This window comes from Phasianus colchicus, chromosome 8 (genome assembly GCF_987193195.1).
Source record: "Phasianus colchicus chromosome 8, bPhaCol1.hap1.1, whole genome shotgun sequence".
NCBI lineage: Eukaryota > Metazoa > Chordata > Aves > Galliformes > Phasianidae > Phasianus > Phasianus colchicus.
The window spans coordinates 24,131,505-24,156,205 of NC_143443.1; the positions used below are offsets into that span (position 1 = coordinate 24,131,505).

At 44.9% G+C, this 24,701-nt stretch overlaps 1 protein-coding gene across 1 annotated transcript in view; it reads left to right on the forward strand.

Annotated features, from left to right (window-relative positions):
• The first annotated feature begins 3,868 nt into the window (after positions 1-3,868).
• NEURL1 (neuralized E3 ubiquitin protein ligase 1) overlaps positions 3,869-24,701 on the forward strand; it is a 134,930-nt gene continuing 114,097 nt past the window's right edge. Inside the window, exon 1 of the mRNA XM_031597533.2 lies at positions 3,869-4,133. Coding sequence (XP_031453393.1) covers positions 4,049-4,133 — 85 coding nt within the window. The 5' untranslated portion in view covers positions 3,869-4,048. The remainder of the gene's footprint in view (positions 4,134-24,701) is intronic.

A 24,701-nucleotide genomic window follows, 5' to 3' on the forward strand; every position in this document is an offset into this window, starting at 1 on the left:
TCCTGCTTGGCACAGGGCTTTCATGTGAGTGGTAAGATCTGACTGCTGGGATATGGTACAAATGTTCTCTACTGGTTGGAGTTTTTCTCAGTGGAAGGAGGCACCCTTTGACTTGCTCTGATATGCACATGGGGGTCAGACCCAGTGTGGGGAGCACAAGAAGCTTGAGTTAGAAGTGACTTAAGCCATCCCCACTTAAGTGTTGAAGGACTTCAGGTGAGATTTGCATGCCAGAGCTCAAAAAAACACGACCAGCAAGTCTGACAACCCTATTTATTCTATCCTGTTGATAGCTGTCTTCATACTAATAATTTTGAACATAGTTCATGGGGAACATAAGCAATACTTTCTAAAATGACTGATAGAAATGTGAAGGATCTCTAAAGTTCTGCTTGTCAGTGCAGGGATCAGACCCTTGCTATGACTTCTGTCCCATAAGCAGACACATGTTGTTCATTAAAACTGAACATCCCAAATGAAGCAAAGGAAGAGATTCTCTTACTTTTTGCTATTTTCCTTGCTCTTCCATATAGTGCTGTTATTGGATTTGTTATAGAGCTTTTCATACAAGTGAAAGAACAGGAGGAATTAAACAATGGTGAAATAAAGGTGTGTCTACAACTAACTTGATCTAGTTCCATAAAAACCCATTTGAGGAGATGTGTGAATGGTCAGAGCTGTTTAATTCTACACACTACAGAGCCAGTGTGTCATGAAGGATGGAAACTTCCTTCCCACTCAGAGAAAACATGTACCTATATTTCTTAGGAAAGAGTTAATACAGGTTTAGCTTTAAAGATCACCTGTTATGATTTCCTTTGACTGCTGTCTGAGCATTGTATAAGTGTTGGTGAGGTTTTGCATCACCAGTCTCTGCACTTTAAGCTGATATTTCTAGATACATTTTTCTAAAGCAGTGCTGGATGCTGCTGTGAAATTTGTTGTCTTCTTGGGACACAAAACTATGGACAAGAAGCTGGTCACCCGTGAGTGAGAACAGCCTCTTGTCACTGTTCTTTCTTGATTCACAGTGCTGAGTTTGTGTGCGCCCCATCTCATCCTTTTACCTGGCACTGCTTCAGTTTCAGAGGTGGCAGTGATGGGGACAAACTTACCCAACACAGCTGCTGCAGTGTGTTTTGTTTTGGGGTGATGCATCCACTGATCTGGCAGTGAGCAGAGTCCTGCCTTCAGCACAGGGACAAATCTTTCCAACTGAAGCCGACCATTGTCAAAAGAGGAATAGTTTACATAGGTATGAATCCTGACTACTGATAGTGCTGTTTTGGGTGAAGAGAAGGAAGGAGCAATGAATTCTAGTCTACATCAAGAAGGCCTGTTCCCAGCTGTCATTCAGGCAATTAAAAAAGCAGCCAAACTAACTAGGATATTATCCCAACTAGGCACAGTATCTCCCAAAAAATCTTTTTCTCCCTGCAGCATGAAGATGTGTATGTTGTACGGGTATGTGTGCCTTTTTCTTACACACCTGTAAGAATTCTGATGATAGGCTGCTCATGATTTGGGCCAATAAAACAACATCCATCTTCTGCAGATTCTTCAACATACAAAGCAAGGAACTAGATGAATGTGTATCTGAAGTTAGCAATGCCCAGTGGAACAAAGCTTGGTTGCCCTTCTCTAGCAAGATCTTCTCTCACATGACAGCAGATGCTCCCCTCGCGCTGTCTCACTGCTTCTCCTCCTCCAGTCTCTCTGAAATATGCCAGAGCTGAGCAGCTGAAGCTCATCCTTGCACCTGGCTTTTGGGTAATTTTTGAGGGTTCATGGATGTTCTCTCTACTGAAAGCAGTAGATATTCCATAAGCAGATGAGACTGTGCAGCATTTTTCTCCTCACATTCATTTATAGTGATAATCGATGTTAGCACCTTTTGTGGAGCTGATGCTTGTTTCAGATACAATTTGTGGGTGGGTTGCATTATCTTGATTGACCTCTCAGCACAGATTGCAAATGAGTGGTCAGCTGCCTGTGCACAAATACAGGAAAGGAATGATAATGCAGTGTGAACTCACCCTGCTCTGTCATACAGCGTAGAATTGTTTGAGTTGGAAAGAACCTTTAAAGGCTATCTAGCCCAACTCCTCTTGCCATGAGCAGGGACAGCTGTGGCTAGATCAGGATGCTCAGAGCTTGGGCCAGCCTGCATCATTTCCACCAGATCTGCATTCCTTGATGGGACTGGTGCCCAGAAATTGCATGCCTGTACTCAATTTCATACTAAGAAACCATGTTCTCACTCACTGGTGTGGAAGTCCTGCAGCTCTGGCAAGCTGATTAAAGGTTCTCTGTTGCTGAAGCACAAGAAAAAAGCAAAAACCCAGAATCAGTATGATTCTCTTCTGTCTATTAAGGGCCCCTGTAGCAGACTATTTCTCACTCTGCTCAACATTTTCTGCAGGAAGAGCTGAGACAAGTTAGCAGGGACAGAAGCAGCCTCTCCTTACTCCTTATCCAACCAGAGCATGCACTAATTCAGGGGCTCTTTGTCAAAGTGAACCAAGATCAGATCACAGCAGAACCTTGGTGCTGTTTTGTATTCCTTCTTGCTTGGTCCTTATGGAGTAAGCCCATCCCCACAGAGTTCCCATGGTGAGCAGTGTGCATGATGCATGCGTGAGTGCCTGTGGTTTAATGGATGACTGCACAGGGATGCTCCCTGTGCGATTATATGGATGTACCCAATGCCTACAGTCCAAAACTGGAAAAAAAACTCCAGAAAAGTATAAGTCCTCTCTCAAGAAATTCAAGGACAGACACACAGAGGTTACAGAGAAGGAGGTAAGACTGCTGACTGCCAACAATTAAATTCAGCAGGATGGAAAGTGTTGTATGGCAAAGTGACAGGGAGCTGCTTGCCTAACGGTAATTCCAGCCTTGTATTTGTGTCTGAAAATAGTGTTTGCAGGGGATATGAATATGAACAAAAGGTGTGACTGTTCCACCTCTGCACATAAGTTTCCTGCTGGTGGGTTCACCATGGGGCCAGAGCAGGACCCAACATTCCTACAGCACTATCATTGAACAGTGTTTGAGAAGGAGCTCCAGCCCTGTGTGATTGTAGTAATGCCTGACTGGTGAGGGAGCCTTCCAGGGAGTAGGAGGAAGGGTGCAACGCCATGGCACGCAGTTTGCCTGTATTGCAGAGCAGGGCCTGATGGTTCCAGCTAGCCTGTCCCATTGCATGGAGGAAGAGTCCTCATCCTGATTTCAGCATCAATTTTTGTCACATGTCTTCAATGTTCTTTATCTCTTACCAGTCAACCTCAGAAAGGCTAGCAGAAGTTTTATATTTGGGTGGTTTCAAAGAATAGTGTTTTTTGGTCTTCTGGGTGGGGGCTTCATGGCAGTAACACAGTTTTATTGTGGAAAATAGTCATATGTAGCCCATGATGTGGAGACTTTCTGATATTCCCTCAGAGGAGGTAGAGTGGAGGTGGACAGACAAAAATCACCTTTTGGGAAGCAACTGACCAGTAGAAATGTCTTTCAGCTGGAGGAGGAATGAGATTTTTCTCTGCCACTGCTGAGCTGAGCAGTTCTTCGCCTTCAGCATCCACTGATGTCCCAGGCAAAGCTTGCAAAAGCATCTCCGGAACCTACAATGCTCCTTGAAGTGAATGTAAATATGCAGACACACATCCAACGTGGGTGTTTCATCGCTGGTCCCGGGACCCCCAACCCCACCCCGTCTCAGTCCGGGGACTGAACTCTGCTTCTGCACGTGTCCCCACCTGTGGCACCAGCGGTGGCACATCTGGGCTGCGCATCCTCTCCCTCCCGGAGCGGAACAGCTGTCTCCATAGCGACAGGGAGGGCGGGGGGGGCCTCGGTGCCGCCGCCCCGCCCCGCCGTACCGAGCCGCCGCGGAGCCGGCGCGGCCCCGCGGAGGGCAGCGGCAGCGCGGGGCTATGGGGACGGGAGCGGGGCTGTGAGCGCGGCCGGAGCGCCGCCCTCTCCCCGGTACCACCGCAGCTCCACGGGAGAGACCCCGCGCGGTGCCGCCCGGCTCGGCTCGGATGCGGCCATGGGCAGCCGCTTCTCCAGAATCCCCGCGCTGCCCCGCGGAGGACAGGGCCGGCTGCACCGCGCCCGTCACCACCACCTCAAAGGTACGGCACCCCGTTGCGCCCCGAGGTGGGATGGGCACCCGGGCAGGACGGAAACCCTGCGCCGTGCAGGGAACCCAGAACGCCGCTGGGCGCTGCGGGTTGGGATGCCCTACGCCTGGCACTCCACGTGCGGGTGCCCTTCGTGTGCGGCCGCGCCCCAGGAAAGCACGGGGACAGTGTGTTGGAGGTGACGGAGCACCGACGTGTCTCCAGGTGTTTCCCTGCGAATGACTCCTTTTCTTTTTGCATCTTTTCTGGGTGTTTCAGAGATCTATCTGTGTGGTGTGGGCTGTTAGACCCGTTTCCAGGAGGGTAGGGGATGTTTGGGGCACCGTGCCCAGCTTGTGTGGCTATGCCGAAATCCTGGAGCTCCATCAGGACGCAATCAGATGGAGCTGATTTCTGTAAGGCAACCAAGCGGGAGCGACTGCTGAGGTCTTCTCCATCCCTGTCCTTTTTTGCCCCTTTTTGCTCTAACAGAAAATACCCTGTCCTTCTGGAAGGGGGTTTCTTGGGCAGCCGTGCACACTCTGTGTGTTTGATGTGACCTTTTTGTTAAGCATATTAATGCAGACGAGGCACAAAATGATGGGGAGAGGATGTCCAACATCCCTTTGTAAGCAAGGAGTAAAGCAGGTGCTGTTCCCACAGCTGTTTCAGATAGTCAATACTTGTTGCATCTTCCCTGATGTTGTGGAATTTGTACCCACCAGTATAGGAAATAAGGATGTTCTCCCTTGTTTGTACTGAGCTTTTGGATGCTTCTTTGGTATGGTCGAGGGGAGTGGAATGGGTTAATGATGAGCTGGGCAGCTGGTTGCCATATAGAGGGATTCTCTGGTTATCCTTTCCTTCCACCTCTCTGCTCCCTTCCTCTGCGTCTGGATGGTATAGAGAAGTTGCATGAGCTGAGGGTGATTATACCACAGCTTTCTTAATGGTCATGCGAGGGGATGTGAGGAATGCTTACTGTTCTGCCACAGACAGTGGCTGTGCTTAGAATTAAACCTGCAAGGAGAGGGTATTGAACTCTATGTGGTGAACATTCATTCCCTGTCAATGCAAACCAGAAGGTACATGCGATGCTGTAGTAGCTGGTGTGCAATTGTAAAGTGCCAGGGAGGATTTATCTCCACGAATCGTGCTGTCAGCTGGAAGTCTTTCTGAAGCAACCTTAAGCAGATAAGAATTTATAAACTGGAGCCAGAAGGGACACTGCCACTTAATCCATTATCAGTGGCTTACGTGAGCTTTCTGAGATGCTCTGTATGGATCACCCGACTAGGGCTGTGTGTAGGGGGGAGTAATGGCACTTATATTTGTCTTGTTCTTCCTTTAATTTCCATTTTAATTAAATTCCTACCTGTGCCAAGGCAGCAAGTAGAAATATTCCCTATCTGTAATGTAGCAGAACAGTAAAATCATTTTAGTTTTGAGTAAAGAGTAAGATGCCTTTGTTGTAAAAAATCAAGTGACTGCCAGGGACAATATGTGCCTTTTCTGTCTCTTTTTTTTTTTTTGAAACCAAACTGCCTCAGGTCCTACATTTAAATGCAGAATAAACAAGTCTGATTGGATCTGACAGGCTCCTGTAAAATGGTCTGGAGGCAGAGCAGTGAAAGTACGAATGTCACACAGTGGTGTTACAAATCTGCCATTTAACATTTGGTAATGTGCATTTTAATTGAAGGTCCCTGGTTCTGCCCTAGATGCCTGGCTCTGCAAGGGGCACAGAGCTTTGTAATTGTGGCCACCGTGGAGCACTCTCCCACTCAGTGCCAGGGCTGATAGGCTCCTTCTTGCTGAAGAAGCTGCACTGTGGTGATCTGGGGGCTGTGAAGTCAGTTTCTGCCTTACAAGCTCATCTCTACTGTGTAAGAAGATCTCCATGTCGAGTAGATCTGCTTCCCACGTGCACAGAAAGTTTTCATGTTTTCTTTCCTGCTTGTCCTGCTTAAAAATGTTTCTCTTTAGTTGAGCAGGTCTTCTGAATGCCATGTGATGCTTTTGGTGGTACTGAAGGTATAACACAGAAATAAAATCTGGAACTCCAGGCTGATTGTTTTAGAGCTGCTTTCAGAGCTGGGCAGTGCTTTAAGATGGGATCTGCCCAGCCCTTTATAAAAGGGTTTTGAGTTGCTGTTCAATAGAAATCACTAGATGCAAGGACTTTAGGACCTCTCCAAAGCACTCAATCACCCTCAGTGCTGGTGTCACCGTTGTGCCTGCAGGCTTTAATCAGAGAATCACAGAGTGATTGGGATGGAAGGGACCTGAAAGCCCACCCAGTTCCAAGCCCCTGCCATGGGCTGGGTGCCACCCACCAGGTCAGGGCCCCAGGTGGCCTTGGGCTGCTACAGGAATGGAAGGCCAGTGTGGAGACAGTGGAAACTAAAGTTGGTGAAACAGGAGACATCCAGGACTTCAGCTGTTTGGATGCCATAGCCCTGATCAGGTGTTAACCTTAAAGTTAACAGCCAGTGGCTAGAAGGAGGTCCTCATTTGATGGGATAATGAGGACACTAAAGTGACATTGTCACCATTCCTGTGAATTCTTCACTTCCCACAATGCAGATGTAGCTTGGGGTGACAGAAGGTGATCTGTTGTGTACTGCTCTTTAAGAGCAGGAGACGGTGATTATCTGATAATGATCTCCTTATGATATAGACTGATAACTCCAGCGAATATTTACTCTCCACCCTCCCTGAAGCATCGTTTGTGACTGCCACCAAACAAGGTGTGTGCAGCTGTTTGGTGTGGAACGCAGTGTGGACTGCATACCTTCTCTGGGCTGTGGTGCTGCTGTTCCAGGATGCTAGGAATGATTTTTGCTAGTTCTCAGGTTATAGGTGAGGTGTGGGACTTCAATTCTGCCTCCTGGACTCTGTGGGAAAGTGGCCTTATATCCTCACTTGTCCTTCGTGTCCTCAGTTGTAAGGCTTAGCTAGTTCTGTGGACTGCAGATCAATATTACATTGTAGAAGCTAAGAGGCATTACTGTCTCCTCTCTTCAGTCTTCTTCAGCCTGCCAGGCAGGTTTGCTGCTCTTTCCTTACCCTCCTCTTGCCTCAGAAGGCTGCACTCTGTGGTGAGTGACAGCCTGCGGGATTTCTTCCTATCATTTTTCTCATGGGGTTAATGCACCTGTGATATTCATGCTGAAGAATGCATGCACTACAGTTGAGACAGCCTGAGGTAGTCAGAGACACTCTTCTCGGCGTTGGCTGATTACTCATGGGTTATTCTCTATTATTTGCATGGCAGTGGCATCTGGAGTCTCCCATGGAGATCTGAGTCATGCTGGGCTTGGTGCTTCTGTGGTCCCTGCTGGAAAACTTCTCTGTACATGCTGCTCAGATAAATGTAACTCATGTGGCCTGGGTGGTCTCTGCAGGATACTCTGGGGTTTGTGTCTCTGGAGTACCCTGTAAAGCAGGCTGGTATCTTGGTGGGACAGTCCTGGCCAGTGGGGATGCTAGTCATGATGATGTGCCTTACAGGCTTATGTAGTTCTGCGTTTTTGCTCTTCCTGTTCTGAATATGTCTCATTGACACATAAGTCAGACATTTTTCTCCTTTTGCTGGTATTTTATGAGTCTCTGAAATAAATGCAGAAGATAGCAATCTGCCTGGTATACGTACTGCAATAATTACATTTTGTTGACAGGAAAGAATATTGCAATGCCAGCTCTGTTTCTTGCATTTTCAAGATAAAACCAAGTAAAAGGACATGAACAGCTGATGAACATAGGGACTGGAGGTCAGGGTGCAAGATAGCACTGAGAGAATGTCGATAGCAATGCCATGGGTTCACTTCAGCTCCCATTGCTGTTGAAATGCTAAGGCTGGAAGAAAAATGTAATTGGTTCTTCCTCAAAGTATCAAGTCAGAAGGTTTGCTGTTCCAGGCTTTGAAGTTTGCCTCCAGCTTCCTGCCCTTCTGCTTTTGTTCTGCCTTGGGTTGTTCATTTCCTTCTGACCATTGGCATGCCTGGCTTGTAGGTGGAAGGGTTAGCCTGGTTCTGGTTCTCAGGTTTATATGACCTTTTCTCAAGCACTCTGTTCTTTCCCCATGTTGCTGAACTTTGATTTATTGTATTTAAACTGCCTAAAAATGCCCAGTGTTCCAAACACAGCAATTTATTGATACTGAGTTTATTTTCAATTCTCCTTTTCATGAGGTAGAGGAGCCTGTTGATGAAGCAGGTGATGGTGCAGCTTGTCAGAAATTTCCCAAGAAATCATGTTAACAAAGCACTACATTTCCTAAAGGAAGACCTAGAAACCAAAACAGGCTATTGAGCTGAAAATATTAGTCCAAGTCTCAGTAGCAGTTTAAAAAAAGCAAATGTAATAATAGAAATTATAAGGGAAGCCAAACAGAAATAGAGGCCACAAGTAAATTGTAGTATAAATCTGAGTCTAGTTCTGGTTCTTCACCTTTCACCATCTTAAAGATAAAGGAGAACCAAAAGCAGGAGGGCAACAAGGGTGGATAATCAAGGGTCTGGAATAATTTAACGTAAGGAATGATTGAATAAGCTTGAACTCTAACCTCTGATGCAGCAGGGTGGTAAATGACAGATCTAAAAGTTACAACTGATGCACAGAAAAGGGACAGAACTCCACTTTTCACTGTATCTTCTAGTATAAGAACGAGGAGGACATCCAATGGAGTTGGTTGGTTTCAGGTCCCTTTGAGCAGAAAGAGGCTGCAGCCATCTATAGTGGCTCTCAGAGCTCATTAATAGTAGATGTTATAAGTGCAAAAATGGGTCCAATTTTACAGGAGATTGGAGGAGGTCATGAAAGTGGAATTCTTTGAAGCTTGCTATATAAGAAGACCGCACATTCACCCTGCTCTTATGGGCTTTCCTAAGACTACTCATATTTGGCTGATAATGCCGATGCTGAGCTGAGAATTCAAAAACTCTGCACGCTGGTGAGAGAGGGAGCTGGGATGTTCAGAGACTGCAGTGATGGCTGAAGGCATACAGCTTGCTCCTGATGTTGGCCAGCTTCTAGCTGGATACATCCTCTTTGCTGTGAGCATCCCTGCCCAGGTGCTTGCAGAGTGGTTCATCACCATGGCAGCCTTAGAGTCTTGCACAGAACAGAACATCCAGGCTTTATCTGGGAGACAGCAAGGATTGCCATGAGGTTCACATGCAAACTCCCACTGTGTCTCATGGATGAGGCTGTGCCTGCTGCTTCCTGGAGTTTTTAACAATAAAGGTGCCTTTGCATGGGTTGGCTTTTTTGAGTAAGAAATTTTTCTTTGCTTTGACACCCCAAGGGACAAGGGGTCTAAGTAACCCCTGCTTTGTTCAGTTGACTACTGAAATGCCAGATTTTGTGCAGAACTCTGTATCTGGAGAAGATTTCTAATGCACAGGCTTGGAAGGTTTCAGATTTGGCAGCTGTTCTTACCTACTGCTGCTAGGATAATTGCAGGAACCAGCTACTTCTGCATCACTGAAATTGTTGCCCATGGCAAGTACACAAGTACATGTTGTTATGTTTACGGTATGTAACTTTGCTGTGGCTACTTGTTTCAAGGTGAGGATCCCTGTGTTCTCTGGCTTAGGCTGCCTTGAAATTTTAGAACAGCTGAGGAACACAGTTCTGAACTGTCCTGAGGGGGGGTCTGCCATACCCGTGTTTTGGTAGCACCTTCATGCTGCAGTCTCCATCTCAGACTGATCTGATATTAACCTGATTGATGGCATCCTGCTCACAATCAGTGACAAATCCCAAAGTCATTTCTGACTTTAATCACAGCACCGTGCAGGTGCTTAGTGCTGTGCTGGAAATAGACAAATCCCAAAGTAGTTTTGAGGACAGGAGCTGAATTTTAAACTCACAGCCTGGCAATGGTTAAAGCTTCTGCTGTGACTGCAACATGTATACACAAACCTGATCTGCCTCCTAACCTAGCTACATAGGGTATTGCTGGCTGGGGAGGAAGGTAGGCATGTGGGTCATATTTGAAGGTCCAGGTTGATGCATCTCTGTAGTTAAAAACTGAGCCAGAGCGAGTTTTCATCTCCTATCACTCTTGGGCATCTCTAGGTAAAAGCAAGCTGTATGTAAGATTCTAGTTCATGTTTGTATAATAGTTATCTGGCCTTCCAGTGACAGGATTAAAATAGGATTGTGTTCTGAAATTACAGAGTAGAGGATGCCATGGTGGCATTATGTGCAGACAACACTGTTAAACAGCCTCAGTTCATCTCTTCGCTGAAGCATAAGGAAGGATTCTCAGATTACTGGCTCAAACCTCAAAGCTATTTTATGCAAAAATCTGGAAAGTAAATGCTAATAGTTCTCAGCCTCTCAGATAAACTGCTGTGCAATTTTTTTTGTTAGTTTAAAAAACCCAGTGCTTCACACATTGTGTAAACATTTTTTTGGAAAACTAATACTAAGATCTTAGGCAAAATAAATTCTAAAGTTCTGGCATTTCTTGCAGAGTCTCCCTTCTCTCTTTGTTCCTTCTTATTCAGTATTTGAGTTTTGGCTGCTAACACTGACACTTCCAGCTGTTCCTGCATGTGTGGGCTTACACACACGTGCATGGGCATAGGCAGGGATTTCCTGCTGCCTGCTGAACTCATCACTTGACTGGTATGGCCAGGACACACACGCTGTCTAGCATCGAGTCTAGAGAAGACTGGCAACTTGCTTGTAATTTTCCACTTGCATCACAGTCCTTTTGGCAGAGCAGTGGATGGGGAGTTCTGTAACTGTCCAGGGCCAACTATCACTGATGGGACAGGTCTGTGGGGTGGCTGCAAGCATTCTCTGTCCAATGTAGGTCTGCCTTTGCCTGGAATGACTTTGCCTTGTTTGTGCTCCCTGTTGCTTGTCTCACGAAGGAGGTTTGGAGGCAACCTATCACGCATAATTAAAACTTTATCTTTGACTTGGGGAACCACTGCTGCATATTTTTCCTAGCCAGACCAGGCGAATATGCTGGGAAACAATTGTGTGAATGATGGAAGAGGGACAAAGTTGATGAAAGATTGTGTGAACAATTGAATTGAAGAGAGAGAAAGTTGATGAAAAGTTCCATTGGCCCAGTGGAAATGTTTCTACTCTTGGTGTGTCTTTAAAAAAAATCATTTTGGGTAACTGGGAAGGTGGTATTTGCTTTCAGACAAAATGCTTTGAAAATTTGTTGGGTGAGAGCAGCAAATGGGTCAGATTTGGCAGGTTTGGAGTACTTCCATTCATAGAATCACAGAATTGTAGGGCTTGGAAGGGACCTCTAGAGATCGAGTCCAACTGCCCTGCCAAAGAAGGTTCCCTACACCAGGTTGCACAAGTCGGTGTCCAGGTGGGTCTTGAATATCTCCAGAGGAGACTCCCAACCTCCCTGGGAAGCATTCATTTTCAAACAGGATTCAGAAGAGGCTGTAGGTCCATTTCCTAATGCAGAGGGAAAGATGGTGCCAACAAGTGCTCTTCTTCTTGGCAACAGTCACACCTATCCTGAAAATGCTTTTTTTTGGTGGTAATATAATTAGAGAAACACAGTTTACCAAATCCATAGGAGAGGTCTCAGTGCTTACATCCATTAAATTTTATATTAAATGACAAGAATTCTTATCTGAAAAACATATTTACAGTCTTTGAAAATACTGTATTTGTGCAGAGAACTTGCTAAAAGGCAAATAAAGCTTTTCAGGATAGAATTTTCTAATGGGCTTGTATAAGCATTTTGGGTTATGCTTTGAGAAGAGGCCTCATCCTACTGAGGCATGAAGTAAGAAGCCTGGCTTCTGAAGAGACAAAGCTCAGTGAGATGCTGAGCAGAGGAGGAAATGCGTGATCCTTTATCCCAGAGAAATTGATCAGGAGCACTTCTGAGGTAGTGGCTTCTTACCTGGGGAGCTGAATGAGAGCATGAACATCTTTGTGAACAGCCTCTGTCTGGATATCCCTCTGGCTTCATTTTACTTGAAAGCTGGAGATCGCATCCTGACCCCATCAGAAGAAACGTGATCATGTTATGCTTGATTCATCCTAATTCACATTGACTTCCCATATGTCAACATATGATTTAAATACCCCAGTGATCATCTTTTATCCTCTGTTAGGCATAAGCTCTGCTTGATTTCCCTTTAACTGCTACTTGGATGGAGATGTGACTATGTTTTGTGCTCTGCTGCTCATCAACACCATCTAATGTAAAAACAGTATTGGACTCTTAACTTGTTGCTGGACAGCTTTGGCAGATAAGCTGAGTAGCAGTAGATCCAGAGTTTATTTGCTTTTCAGATTATAACCTTTTATCAGAGGTTCAAATCTCCTTCTTGAGTGGTGTTATGCAATTGAGTATTTAATTGTATTAGTATTACTCTAAATTTCTCTTGTTTGAGCAACTGGTACAATTGCATTTTTAAATATATCTCACAGGATCACTTTGTCCATGAGAAATGTTTATCTTTTGTACTTAGCAAGTATTTACTGGATAGGAGGGAAAGAGATAGTTTCCCACAGAAATACTGACTCTCCTTAGAGGACAGGATGCAAATAACTGTAAAAGTCATAGACAGAATCCGTGTTTTATAGAATCATAAAATCATTAAGATTGGAAAAGACCTCTAAGATTATCCAGTTCAATCATCAACCCATCCCCACTGTTGCCGCTAACCGCATCCCTCAGTGCCACATCTTCATGGTTCTTGAAGATCCCCCAGAGAAGGTGACCCCACCACCTCTCTGGGCAGCCTGTGCCAATGCCTCACCACTCTTTCTGAGAGGTTTTTCCAACTATTCAACCCAAATCTTGCCTGGTGCAAATTGAAGCCGTTCCCTCTTGCTGTTACCCAGGAGAAGAGGCTCCCACCTCACCACGACCTCTTTTCAGGTAGTTCAGAGCGGTAGGATCTCCCCTGAGCCTCCTCTTCTCCAGACTAAACAATCCCAGTTCCCTCAGCTGCTCCTTGTAAGACTTGTGTTCCAGACCCTTTGAACAACTTTATCCCTTAATGGATATAAAATTAAAGACTAAAAGAACCCAAATCTATGAATACCTTTTATTTTTAAAGTTTTAGAGTTGTGATGCTAAGTAATAATTACAGACCCCAGAGCTTTACTCATCCACTTGAGACTTAAGGCCATGGCTTAGTGTGCAATATTGGTGGTAGGTGGATGGTTGGACTTGATCATCTTAGGGATCTTTTCCAACTTGTATGATTCTATGTCCTGTGTTCATTTTGGCAGAAAGTTGTTACCTATGCTGGATGATTAATGGCTTGTATGGACAATTTGGTGCTCAGTGCATTGCTTTGGGCAATTGTTCTCAGCTGGGATTGACTGCATTGGTGGGCTTAGCAGAAAGAGTAAAAATCTGTTTGGGATTTCAAGCAGAGGGGTCCTTGCAGGTGGGACATGTTGCAATGAATGAGGTGTGCTGTGCTGTTGTTCGTGCTCTGCTTTTGGTGGCTGAGCAGATATCACTGGCCTCGTTGTCAGCCCAGTGTGAAGCCAAGGAGGAGGAATTACCAAGTGATGGGTGGGAATGGTGACTGAGGGTAAACTCCCAATTTAGAAATGTTAACATTGCATCCATTATTAATAACCCCACTGTGAAAGAAAAAAAAATGCTGCAAACAGAGCTGTGGCACAGGGAAGTGGCAGGCAAAATTAAAATTTCATTCTTGCCATGGTCTTGCAGTGAAGGTTTTGTGATATACACCCGGCAATGCCACTATAAATAATCTCGTTATCTAATCTTCCAACTCAGACTATGACAGAAGATTACAAATAGGGAAACAGTGCTGTGTAGTGTAGCTTTTAGCTATTTTCCCACTGCTTCCCTGGCTTCTGATGGAGCTTTATTGCTGTGCCCCTTGTAATTCAGATGGAGACAACATTATTCACGAGTACAGCATGTCACTAGCAGGAGGAGAGTTCAGATAAAACCTGGAAGATTTATGACATAGTTTAGATAAGGCCACGTAGGAACTGGGAGGAAGGAAGCAGTAAGTCGGAGCCCAGCAGTGTTTCTCAGGGTGTGGTGAGAACATCCTCATGCCAGCTCTGCTGGCTTACCTAGCACTATGAAGATGGAGGTGCAGGTGGAGGGGATGTCACATCCTCTCCTCCCCTCTCCTGCTCTGCTGGGGATGCGGATGCTCAGTTCTGACCCTTTCTTGGAGCTCTGCATTGCTTGTATCAGGGTACCTGTTAGGCAGTGAGGAGAGCTGAGTCCTGGGAAAGGGTTAAAAATGCTCTTTCGCAGCCTTTGTATATGGACATGAATGACCCTTTCCCACAGAGGACTGCTTCCTCAACCTTTACTGAGTGATGCAACCTTGCTGTGGCCATGGGAAGAGGTGGGAGGGAGAATGGCTGTTGTAAAACCTTAGCCCCATGAGAATCAGACCATCCTCTTTTTCCTGTGTCCTAATGTAAACTGATGTCTAAGAAAGTAAAATGATTCATTTATATTTTGCACAGCTAAGTGGCAGGAAGACTGTGTTCATCTCCTCTTATATCCATCAGTTCCTACAGAGTCCATGTCATCCAGTTTTGCCTCCCTGAGAGATGCTGGGACTCGAGGACTTCCCTTGCATCCCCAGCCATGGAGGCAGCCAGCAGGTGTTCTTCTCTAGCTTACAGCACCCCCAGGATCCTGCTGAGTTGAGGCAATCACATTCAGCTCTGCTGACTCACTGCCTCTTGCAGCCCTCTGAAAAGCATCCTTAAATAGTGCTGAAAAACAAATGAGCCGGAGGACGTTCCTGACTGCCTGGTTCAACTGAGACCCAATGCTGGTAGCAAATTGAGTTTTTCCAACCTCTTGCCCCATATTCTGGCATTTCAGCTTAAATTCCCAGGCATAAGCAATCAAAAGTTATGGATCAAAATCTTCCTGGGCATGGGCACTCTCAAGCTGTTCATCAGGAAGGAGAATTACTTTCTCATGATTAGATTCTGCAAGCAGATCAAATTTGCTGCTGGAACAGAGGTTTTATATATAGTAAAATGCTCCCAGGTGTGCTTTTAGTAGTGCTTCTGGGTGCTAAGGATTGATTAACAAGAGGCACCCAAACCATATTATGGCTGAGGCAGAGCAGGGTTCTTTTGCTCCGATCCAGGGAGCTGATTGAATTCAGTGACAGATGCCAAGTATTTATGTCCTTGCCTGAGTTTATCTGTTAAATTAGAAAGTGTTAAAAGCTGGAGTTATTTCGGGAATAAATGCATTAAATAGTGATGAAGAGCTCCAGATAGGTATTGGTGGGATGGTATTTTATTTTTATGGATGCTTGTCCAAAGTGTATTATTCAGAACATCAGAATAGAAAGCTGCAAGGATAACACATTGCACTAGATTTACACCAGAATACTTGAGCTGAGTTTGGAGAGCCCAGTGTCTGTCTTTGTGACATTGCTTGGAATCATGAATAATGCAATTATAGAATCGTAAAATCACTGAAGTTGGAAAAGACCTCTAAAATCACCCAGTCCAATCATCTACTTACCACCTACCAGGGAAAGTAAGTTATATTTATTATACGTGCACAATTGCATATATTAGTAAGCAATTGTAATTTTTGCTGCAAGATTCCTGGCAGTTGCAATAAGGGGAGAATTATTTTAAGTATGTTATTTAGCATGTTGATAAATGTCCAAACTCTAGAGAAGCTGTTATTTGCCTTGAAAACCATTGCAAACACATCTTTTGGTTCCTTTTGCTCATTCTCCCTCCAACCAGTGATATTTCTCCATTTGATTTATTCTGTAGTGTTGACAGTAGAGTGTTTTTTTTTGTTTAATTTATTCTGTAACTTCACCTAAAATAGATTCTGACCTTTAATTTTGTTTATAGCTTGCATATAATTCTTTACAGTTTTAAGTTCTTTTTTTATTTTATTATCACCTCCTTAATAAGTTGGTTTTGTTTGTTGTTGTTTACCCTTATCTAGCATTTCCAACTTTCCACGGGCCATCTTAAAACCCCTGAATCATACGATCATTCAGGTTGGAAATAACCTCTATGATCCAACCATCCACCTACCACCAATATTGCCCATTAAACCATAAATGGTGACAATTTACAGCTGAACCAAGACTCAGGGTAAAGCTGAACATCAGACCTATAAACTCCAGGCAAGTTGTCCCATTTCCAGTGCCTCTAAGCCATCTTGTGCCTCAGATATTAATACGTATCTGCTCCTTACAAATTGCCTTTTGCTATGCTCCATCAACTAATGCGATGCTGTAATTATTTGTGACAGTGAAAATCTCCAAAAGCATTCAAATAAAAGCCAAAGCATGTCCTGTGTGGGAAGGTTATACAAAGATGGCTTGCTTTGCCTGCAGGTCACATTGACACACAAGACAGAAATACCCTTACAAGATGAGCCCTAGATGTGCCAGATTTAAGGGGGAACTCCATCGCTGCTGCCATGGGACTATTTTCAGGTGCTTGGCTGAGTGAATGACCCAAATATAGTTTAAGCCTGTGACTGTTTAATTTTCATAGCAATGCAAATACACAGGGTGAGGGCTAGGAGCTCTGCATCTAATTTAGCAGTGTTGCTTTAGCAACATCGTGCAGGATGCAAATAGTCTCCTTGGTAACACTTCCTAAGTGGCATTAGATAAGCGCTGGTTACAAACAGGGAAGCAGATCAGAAGGAGAGACGTGCTCTTGTCCTGTACCTTTTTATAGCCCCAGACATCGTGATTAGTGGTGCTTCTGGGCTGGGATCACATAGAGGAGCTGCCTCAAAGCCAGATTTGGGTTCCTCTGTTGAGTTTTGAAGACTTTTTTTCTGGGAAGCAGCAGGACAGTAGGGACTGAAGGTGACAAATGGGGTTACTTAGTGCTCAGAGAGACACGGTAGTTGCTTCTGCTGTTGATAGTGTCATACAGAAAGAGCCATGAATAGAGGCAGATTTTCCAGCTCTCACAATAGATTTTTCTTTTTTTCCCCTGGAGAGAAACTGCAGGGCTTGCATGAGAATTCTAGCTTTTGTTTAACCCTCACCCCTCCAATTCTGTGTACTTCACTTTTGTGTACAAAAGCTGCAAGGTATAAAATGACCTAATAGCTCAAAAATTAAAAAGCATACAGAAGATCTGCCAATGCTTTTGTTCTACAATGATCTTTGTTTTAATCCCACTGCTTGATGTCTGAGGATCTTGTCCAAGGAATATGAATGCATGGCAATGTCAGCTGGAGCACATGAAAGATGGTGGTGAATGGTGCCAAGTCCATGAAGGCATCAGAAGATTCTGGTTACGGGTGGAAGCTTGTAGCAGTAGATAGTTTTATTTTATCATGAGCTTGTCCTGCTTTAGCAGAGGCAGACATTTGGTGGACTTCTGCACTTTTTTTTTTTTTTTTGGAAAGAGACATACTACTTAGCAGAGACTGTTGTGGTAGGACAAGGGGAAACGGTTTCAAATTAGAACAGGGGAGATTCTGATTTTATATAAGGAAGAAGTTTTTACAGTAAGAGTGGTGAGGCACTGGCACAGGTTGCCCAGAGAGGTGGTGGCTGCCCTAACCCTGGAGGCAATCTAATCCAGAGCCTTGCAGCCAAGCACATCCAGAACTGTGACATCTGGGTCCATGCACAAGCTCAGGAACTTGAGAACAGCCAGTCCAAGGTCCCCTCTTCATGCTGACAGCGTGCAGCACCTTGCAACTTAGATACATGTCAACAGGCTGACTGCAGTTTTTCTTCTGATATAAAAGAGAATTCAAATGTCAATAGCCTCTCTTTATAAGGAGAACTCTAATTAAAATCAAAACCATGTCCCCCACAGCCCTTTTTTTCTCTCCTCTTGGAATCCATCCATCTTCATATCACCCTTATCTCGTGGCCTCCACTCTAAATGTCAGCACTAATTAATGGGACCTTGGCCCTCAGATGATTAACAACAAAGCATTTGTTTGTGAGATGGGGGCCCTCATGTCTCCCCTTTCACAGGGTGAGGAGCTGGGGCTGTCAGCCTGGTGCGTGACAAGCTGCAAAAGGTCTAAAGCAAGACTTTGCTTCAGGGTGCCATACACAAACAAGTGAAACTTCTGGGCTGGGTGGGAGAAGTGTTTCCTAAATCTCCCAGATGCTATATCAGCACTGGGAAGCTGTTTAGATGCTGGGATGCTGTTCCAGCCCTACGGCCAGATGTTGCTGCAGTCTGTGCAGCAAAATGGCCTTGCTGCCATGTGTTTTGGTCATGGTGCTTTGGGGTCTCCAAGTAAAAATAGATGGGGCAGATAGAGCCAAGATGTAGATCATGGTCTTGCAGTGAAGAACTGGTGACTCCTACAGGAGCTGGTGGCCATGTGTATGCTATAGAGAGGAATCCAAGTGCCCTATCCAGCATGAGACCCTTTTCCATCAGCCTCCTCCTGACCCCCCACCCTGACTGATAGAATCATACAGAAAAGGCTTGATTTGGAAGGGAACTTAAAGATTATCTGGTTATAACCTCCTGACATAGACAGGGTTGCTGACAGTTAGATCAGGGCCCAGGACCCCTTCAAACCCATCCCTGAACACCTCCAGAGCTGGGGCACCCACAGCTCTGGGCAGCAGTGCTAGGACCTCACTTTCCTCCGAGTATAGTACTTCTTTCTGACATCTAACCTAAATCTTCCCTCTCTTAATTGAAAGCCATTCCTCCTTGTTATATCACAGTCCACTACTTTCTCTTTTCCTTCCCCAAAAACCAGTTAGAAGACATTGCAGCCAAAACTTTCTCCCAAGCAGCCAGGGTGTTGCGGGGTGACTCTGGCTTGGACACGGACATCTCTCATTCAGCATTCACCCCTGACAACAGATGACTTCTGGCAGACCTCTGCTTGCTCAGATGGGTTTATTAGCTCTTGTGTATGCTTTCTCTGCAGCTGGAGCTGCTCTCATGGCTGTGCAGGCATCGGCAGTATCTCTTGTTGGCACCCTTGTCTGTTATTTTTATATCTTTAGTGGCCTTCCTTGTGCAATAACATGAATTATCTCTTTGATAAGCATCTTTTAGTGGAATATTAATGTATATAATTAAGATAGTGTTTGGTTTTCGAATCACACTGTTCATCCCTAAACTGGCTTAATTACACAGCTGCTCCTCTTGAAGGAAGCTGGTTTTGTTTAAAAGCTTAAATATGTAGATAGGGGCTAAACTTCTTCCTCTAAGGAGACAACCTTCATTTGGGATTTTCAGCTATTTCATCAACAGTGTTTTCTCTGTTTTAAGGATGGGAAGAAGTAAATGGAGACACCCAATGTCAGGCTGGATGGGCTCTGAGCACCTGATGGAGCTGTAGGTGTCCCTATTCATTGCAGGGGAGTTGGACCAGATGGCTTTAAGAGTCCTTTCCAAATCATCTGATTCTGTGACTACTGATTTTTGTTTTAATCCTCTACACAGAGAACAAGGCACAGAGCTCTTTGATTGTTTGATCGATTTTGTAGTTTCTGAGCTACTGAGAGTAGAAAGCTTGAGGATATCATATCCCTTGGATTTGTTCACATGTAATTTCAGTGGTTTTTCTCTCTGACACCTTGAAACTCAGGTATCCCTACCAGTCAGCCAAAGTCTGTGGGGTAAGGCACCTGCTTCCAGTTTGCAAACTGTAAAACTAGCTTGAAAGCAGCCTCAGCTTCTCCATGTTATAACGACATGGAAGAAAAAGTGCCTCCAGACAACTCTGCAGCATTATTTCAGCTTTCTGTGAGGCAGCTGAGAAGTTATGATCAATTTCGCTATCAATTTTTCAGCTTTGAGCATTGCTGCTGTAAACTGTCAGCATCTCCTGTGAGTATGTTAGTGTTTGGAAGTATGCAGTAAATCAGATTATAGCTGCCCTTTATTAACCCAATGCACAAGACTTCAGCAGTAGAGGCTTGATTCAGAGAAAATGAATGAGGATAGTTAAAGTCAAATATAAATAGAGCTCATTAAAAAACAAACAAACTGGCCTCTGTTTCATTATGTGGCTCTTAACTGCACCAGGAGTACAAAAGCAGTTCTCATTAAAGTCCCCTGGCAGCCTTGCTCTCTTCATCTTCTTCTGCACACTTACGAGCTATAGGAGCTCTCGGGGATGTGAAACCAATCTGTGTCTTGTAATGGGGGAAGGAGAAGGAAAACAAGCAGAATAAGCCTGTGTGCGTGTACACACAATAAAAGGAGCTCAGCTCTGCCAGAAGCTCAGCCCTGCCAGCACATCCACGTCCCACAGAAACATGGAATGGTTGGGTTGGAAAGGACCTTGAAGCCCATCCAGTTCCATTCCTCCTCTGTGCTGGGTGCCACCCACTGGATCAGGGCACCATCCTGCCTGGCCTTGGGCACCTCCAAGGATGGGGCACCCAGACCACTGCACCTAGGGCCCCTCTCCTCTGCTCAGCATAAAGCTACAGTCATACTTACACACTCCTTGTGCTGGTGTAGGAGGTGCTCGTTTCTGCTGTGTTTTGAAGTACATATGTTTTGGGGGAAGGGAGAAAGTCCAAAAACTGTGATTTACTCTGAGTATGGAGAAAATCCAGCAATAGTGATAAAACACAGTATATAGCTGTCTGTGCTGAAGGAGCAAAGGTGGCAGAATGGCATCTAGAGTTCCCCATTCACTGATGCTGAGTGAGGCTGCAATGATTGCTTGGTGAATAGGAATGGTGAATAGGAATTGATTGCCTTCCTGAGTGTGTAGGTACGGAAAGGGTGCCATATGTACCCTTGTCTTGAACATCTCCAGGGACAGCGACTTCACCACCTCCCTGGGCAGCCTGTCCCAGTGCCTCATCACTCTTTCTGAGACAAACTTTCTCATAATATTCAATCTCAACCTCCCTGGTGCATCTTAAGGTCATTATGTCTTGTCCTCTCACTGTTACCTGGGCTGGTGGGCAGTGACTGGAAGGACCTGCGGCTACTTTTAAGGCAAAGTTACAACATTTTGTTTTCGGAAAGGTGTATTAAAGGAGGGATGGTATGAATCTCATTACAACTAGCATAATAGCACAAGTGGGAGATTAATATTCTGCTGAAGGGAATAAAACTGCAATATCTCTTGAGCAAACTTGTTCCCAGTGGAGAACTGGAGAGCTTAACAGCAAACAGCAGCTGTATGCCGTTTACAATTGCTGCTCTTGGAAGAAGTGTGGAGCCTGCAGAGACTGCAAGGGAAATGTCAGTATCGTGCTTTATGTTATCATTTCCCTCTGCTACGAGCATCAGCTCAAACCCACTCTTAGCTCCAGTTCAGTCTCAGCTTTAGTAGCAGTGGGAATATCAGGACACCAAAGCCTTTGGTCTTTTAAAGCAATATATCACTGGTCCCTCCTCTGCAAAAGTTTAGCATGTATACCAGCCATGAGGGCTCCCTTCATTCCAATTTTATGTGGAAGACCATTCCAAAGTTTTAATTAATTTTAATTCATGATTGCAGAGCAATGCGAATGCAGATGGAAATCAGTAGAGAAATGTTAGTTTGTCTCGCGTTAGCGTTTTTCATGCATACGTTTCACAAAAAGAGTTGCAGCTTACTCAGAACCTGGACTGGACCGTGCCTGACTGCTTAATTACTGTTTACACAGAAATAATTTGCAGAGTGTTATTTTCTGCAATAACGCACTCCAGTCCAATAAATATTTAATGCTTCCATCTGCCATTTTCAAGTCAGCTATCAACCCTCTTTGATGAAGTCTGAGAAACAGTTGTCTGCTGCTGATGTAAAGAAAGCTTCGAGATCCAGCTCGTGCAGAAACCTAAAAAAAAAAGCAGATTTTTTACACCCAGCTGGATTCTCTTTTCTAGGTTTAACATGCCTAGGGAGACCATTACGTATGGAGAGAGGATTTTGGCAGACATGCTCATGCAGCATCTTTAGCAGGGAGGAGGGGTGGAGGACACCTCTGTCCACATGGGCAGGAGAGAACTGGGTGGGATGTGGACCTCTCCTCCTACAGAACAGCTCCTCGCTCCAGCTGCATGGTGACAATTTGATTAGTGGTATTCATGGAGGATCTGGAGCACTCTGGATGGCAGTGCCCCGTGCCAATGCAAATGTCACTGCTCGCAGCACAACACAGGGGCCTTGATGATTAGTTCTGTTTTACTGTTTTTCTAGTATAATTATGTTTAATTCATGTGTTGTTTCATCAGAGTGTCTGTCACTCAGGGCTTGGCCTCATCTTCTTAAATAGCTGGATATAAAATTACAATGTGTTCCTCCAGTGAGACCATATTTCCCGAACATCATGACAGCTTTATTATGACACAGGGCTCTCTGTTTAGCTGAACAGATACAGTGAATTATCCTTTTAAAAAATCAGAATCTCTTCCATTGGGTCACTCCCTGTTCAAGGTTACTCTGAATCAACATCACAGGCATCTGCAGCCATGGCAGTTGTGCTGTGGCCTTTAAGCTGGGTCAGGGTGGGCTGTACTTAACTGGGCGGCAAACTGAATAGTACCAGATGGAGCAGGGCTCGTTTTTCAGCAGAAACTGCTCTTTGTGTCCTTCCACAGCCTGATGGCAGCTTCCGGAGAAAGGAGAGAAATAGTGGGAGCGATCCCTATGTCCCCATGGTGCCTAACATTCCTAATGACCCTGGAAGAGGGTTGCTGCCAGTCCCAGCACACTTTAAATACCACTTTTGTAAATGGCCACCATGGGATGATGGCAGATCATAGAATCATAAGATCATAAGACCTCCAAGATCATCAAGTCCAACCCCAATCTATCCCCACCATGCCCACTAACCACGTCCTTCAGTGCCACATCTCCGTATTTCTTGAACACCTCCAGGGACAGTGACTCCACCACCACCATGGGCAGCCTTTGCCAGATGGGAGTGAGCCCGAGCCTGTGCATACAAAAGTGTAATTCAGGTCATGTTTTTCCAATTTACTCAGTTATTGCCCAAAACTCTTTCCCACTATGCTCCTGAACATGGTAAGACCAACCTGCCCAAGCCTAGTGGGACTGTAACGAAACTCCTTCCTGGAGCTCTTCTGCTGTGCAGCTGGACTGGGGACATATGGCAGCATAGCTCTTCTGCCCAGGGAGGTGGTGGAGTCTGAAGGTGTTAAAGAACTTAATGTGGTGTTGAGAGACGTGGTTAGTGGGTGTGGTGGGGTTGGGTTGATGGTTGGATTGCATGCTCTTAGTGGTCTTTCAAATGTTAATGTTTCTATGGTTCTATGATTCTGTTATTTTGGATGCACTTCATGAATTTGCTGCAGTGGCTGCAGGGCCTTTGGGATGGTTGGAGATGTCAATCAATTGAATAATGACACCTGTGGATTGAAACTTTGACTATTATGGGACAAGCATTGGAATTATTTCTGCAATGGGCTGTTGCTGCGTGGCTGGGAACGACAGTTACTTGCTGGTTTTGGTGTTCATGAAAGTGGTGAAGTACCAGAAAAAGGGGAAAAAAAGATGGCTATACGGAAGGGTACTGAAAGCAGAGTTTGCAGTATTACTTTGGTACAAGACTTTAAAAAATATATATTTTTTTATTTAAGACAGCTTTTAAAATTTGTAGGGCATTTGCCGAATGGCTGGCTGCCCTGTGGCTTCATTAAACAACATCCAACCTCAGGAAACCCCAAGTGGCTGGAAACAAATATTAAATTAAGCAATGCTTTTGGCTAATGGCTAAGCCTCCATAGCCAGCAACGTGTTGTCCTGGGCAGTTTTCTTGCTGCTTTTATGTGTGTTCTGGGGGGAAGCCAGACCTACTGTGTGCAGGTGAAGGGTGGGGAAGATGAATTGGCTCACAGCTTCATGCACCAAATTGAGTCTGGGACAGTCCTGAAGGGCCTGGCACTTTCTGTTTTCATCATCTCCTTTGCAGCAATCTCTGTAGGAAAACATAATTTGAACACTGCAGAAATCTGCTTGTTAATGGAAGATGACACGGTCTACTAGGCACAGCAGGGCTTAGTGGAGATAAATCCCTCTGCTTGATGTTCCCAGCTCTCCCACGCATACACCTTGCTGTGCCTATGTACAGAGATAAAGGAGAGACGTGGACTTGCACTGCTGTTGTTGTGGCCTAATTCTAACCAGAACCTAGCGGCAGGAAGGAGAAGGCTCCTGACTCCTGCTGCTGGCATTTATACCCAAATTAGTTACTCTGAGAGACCCCAGGCACTTTGAGCTGATTGATGTTGGGTCAGCTGCAGGCCACCATTTCCTGTACCCCATTTCTTTTGAAAGGATCATACCATGTGCCTTTGCTGAACATTACACTTAATTGGAGTGATGTATAGAAGACTGAAGGTGTCTTTGAACTCAAACTGTGGTTTGTCATTTGACCAACTTATGAGATTGATCTCATGAGCTCTTGTGAGATTTTGGGGAGATTGTTCACCTGCTGACGTCTCTTCTACTTTCTGTAACAGTTCTGTGTGAACAGGATGCTCCTGAGGATGACCGTGTTTGTACTAGTCGGTAGGAAAAATAAGATTTTTTTTTCAAACTCATGTTCTGTACTGAGTTGTTTAGGTTAAAAAAACAAAAAACAAAAAAGTTGGTTTTGCTTTCTACAACTCCCTGAAAGGAGGTTATTGTGAGCTAGG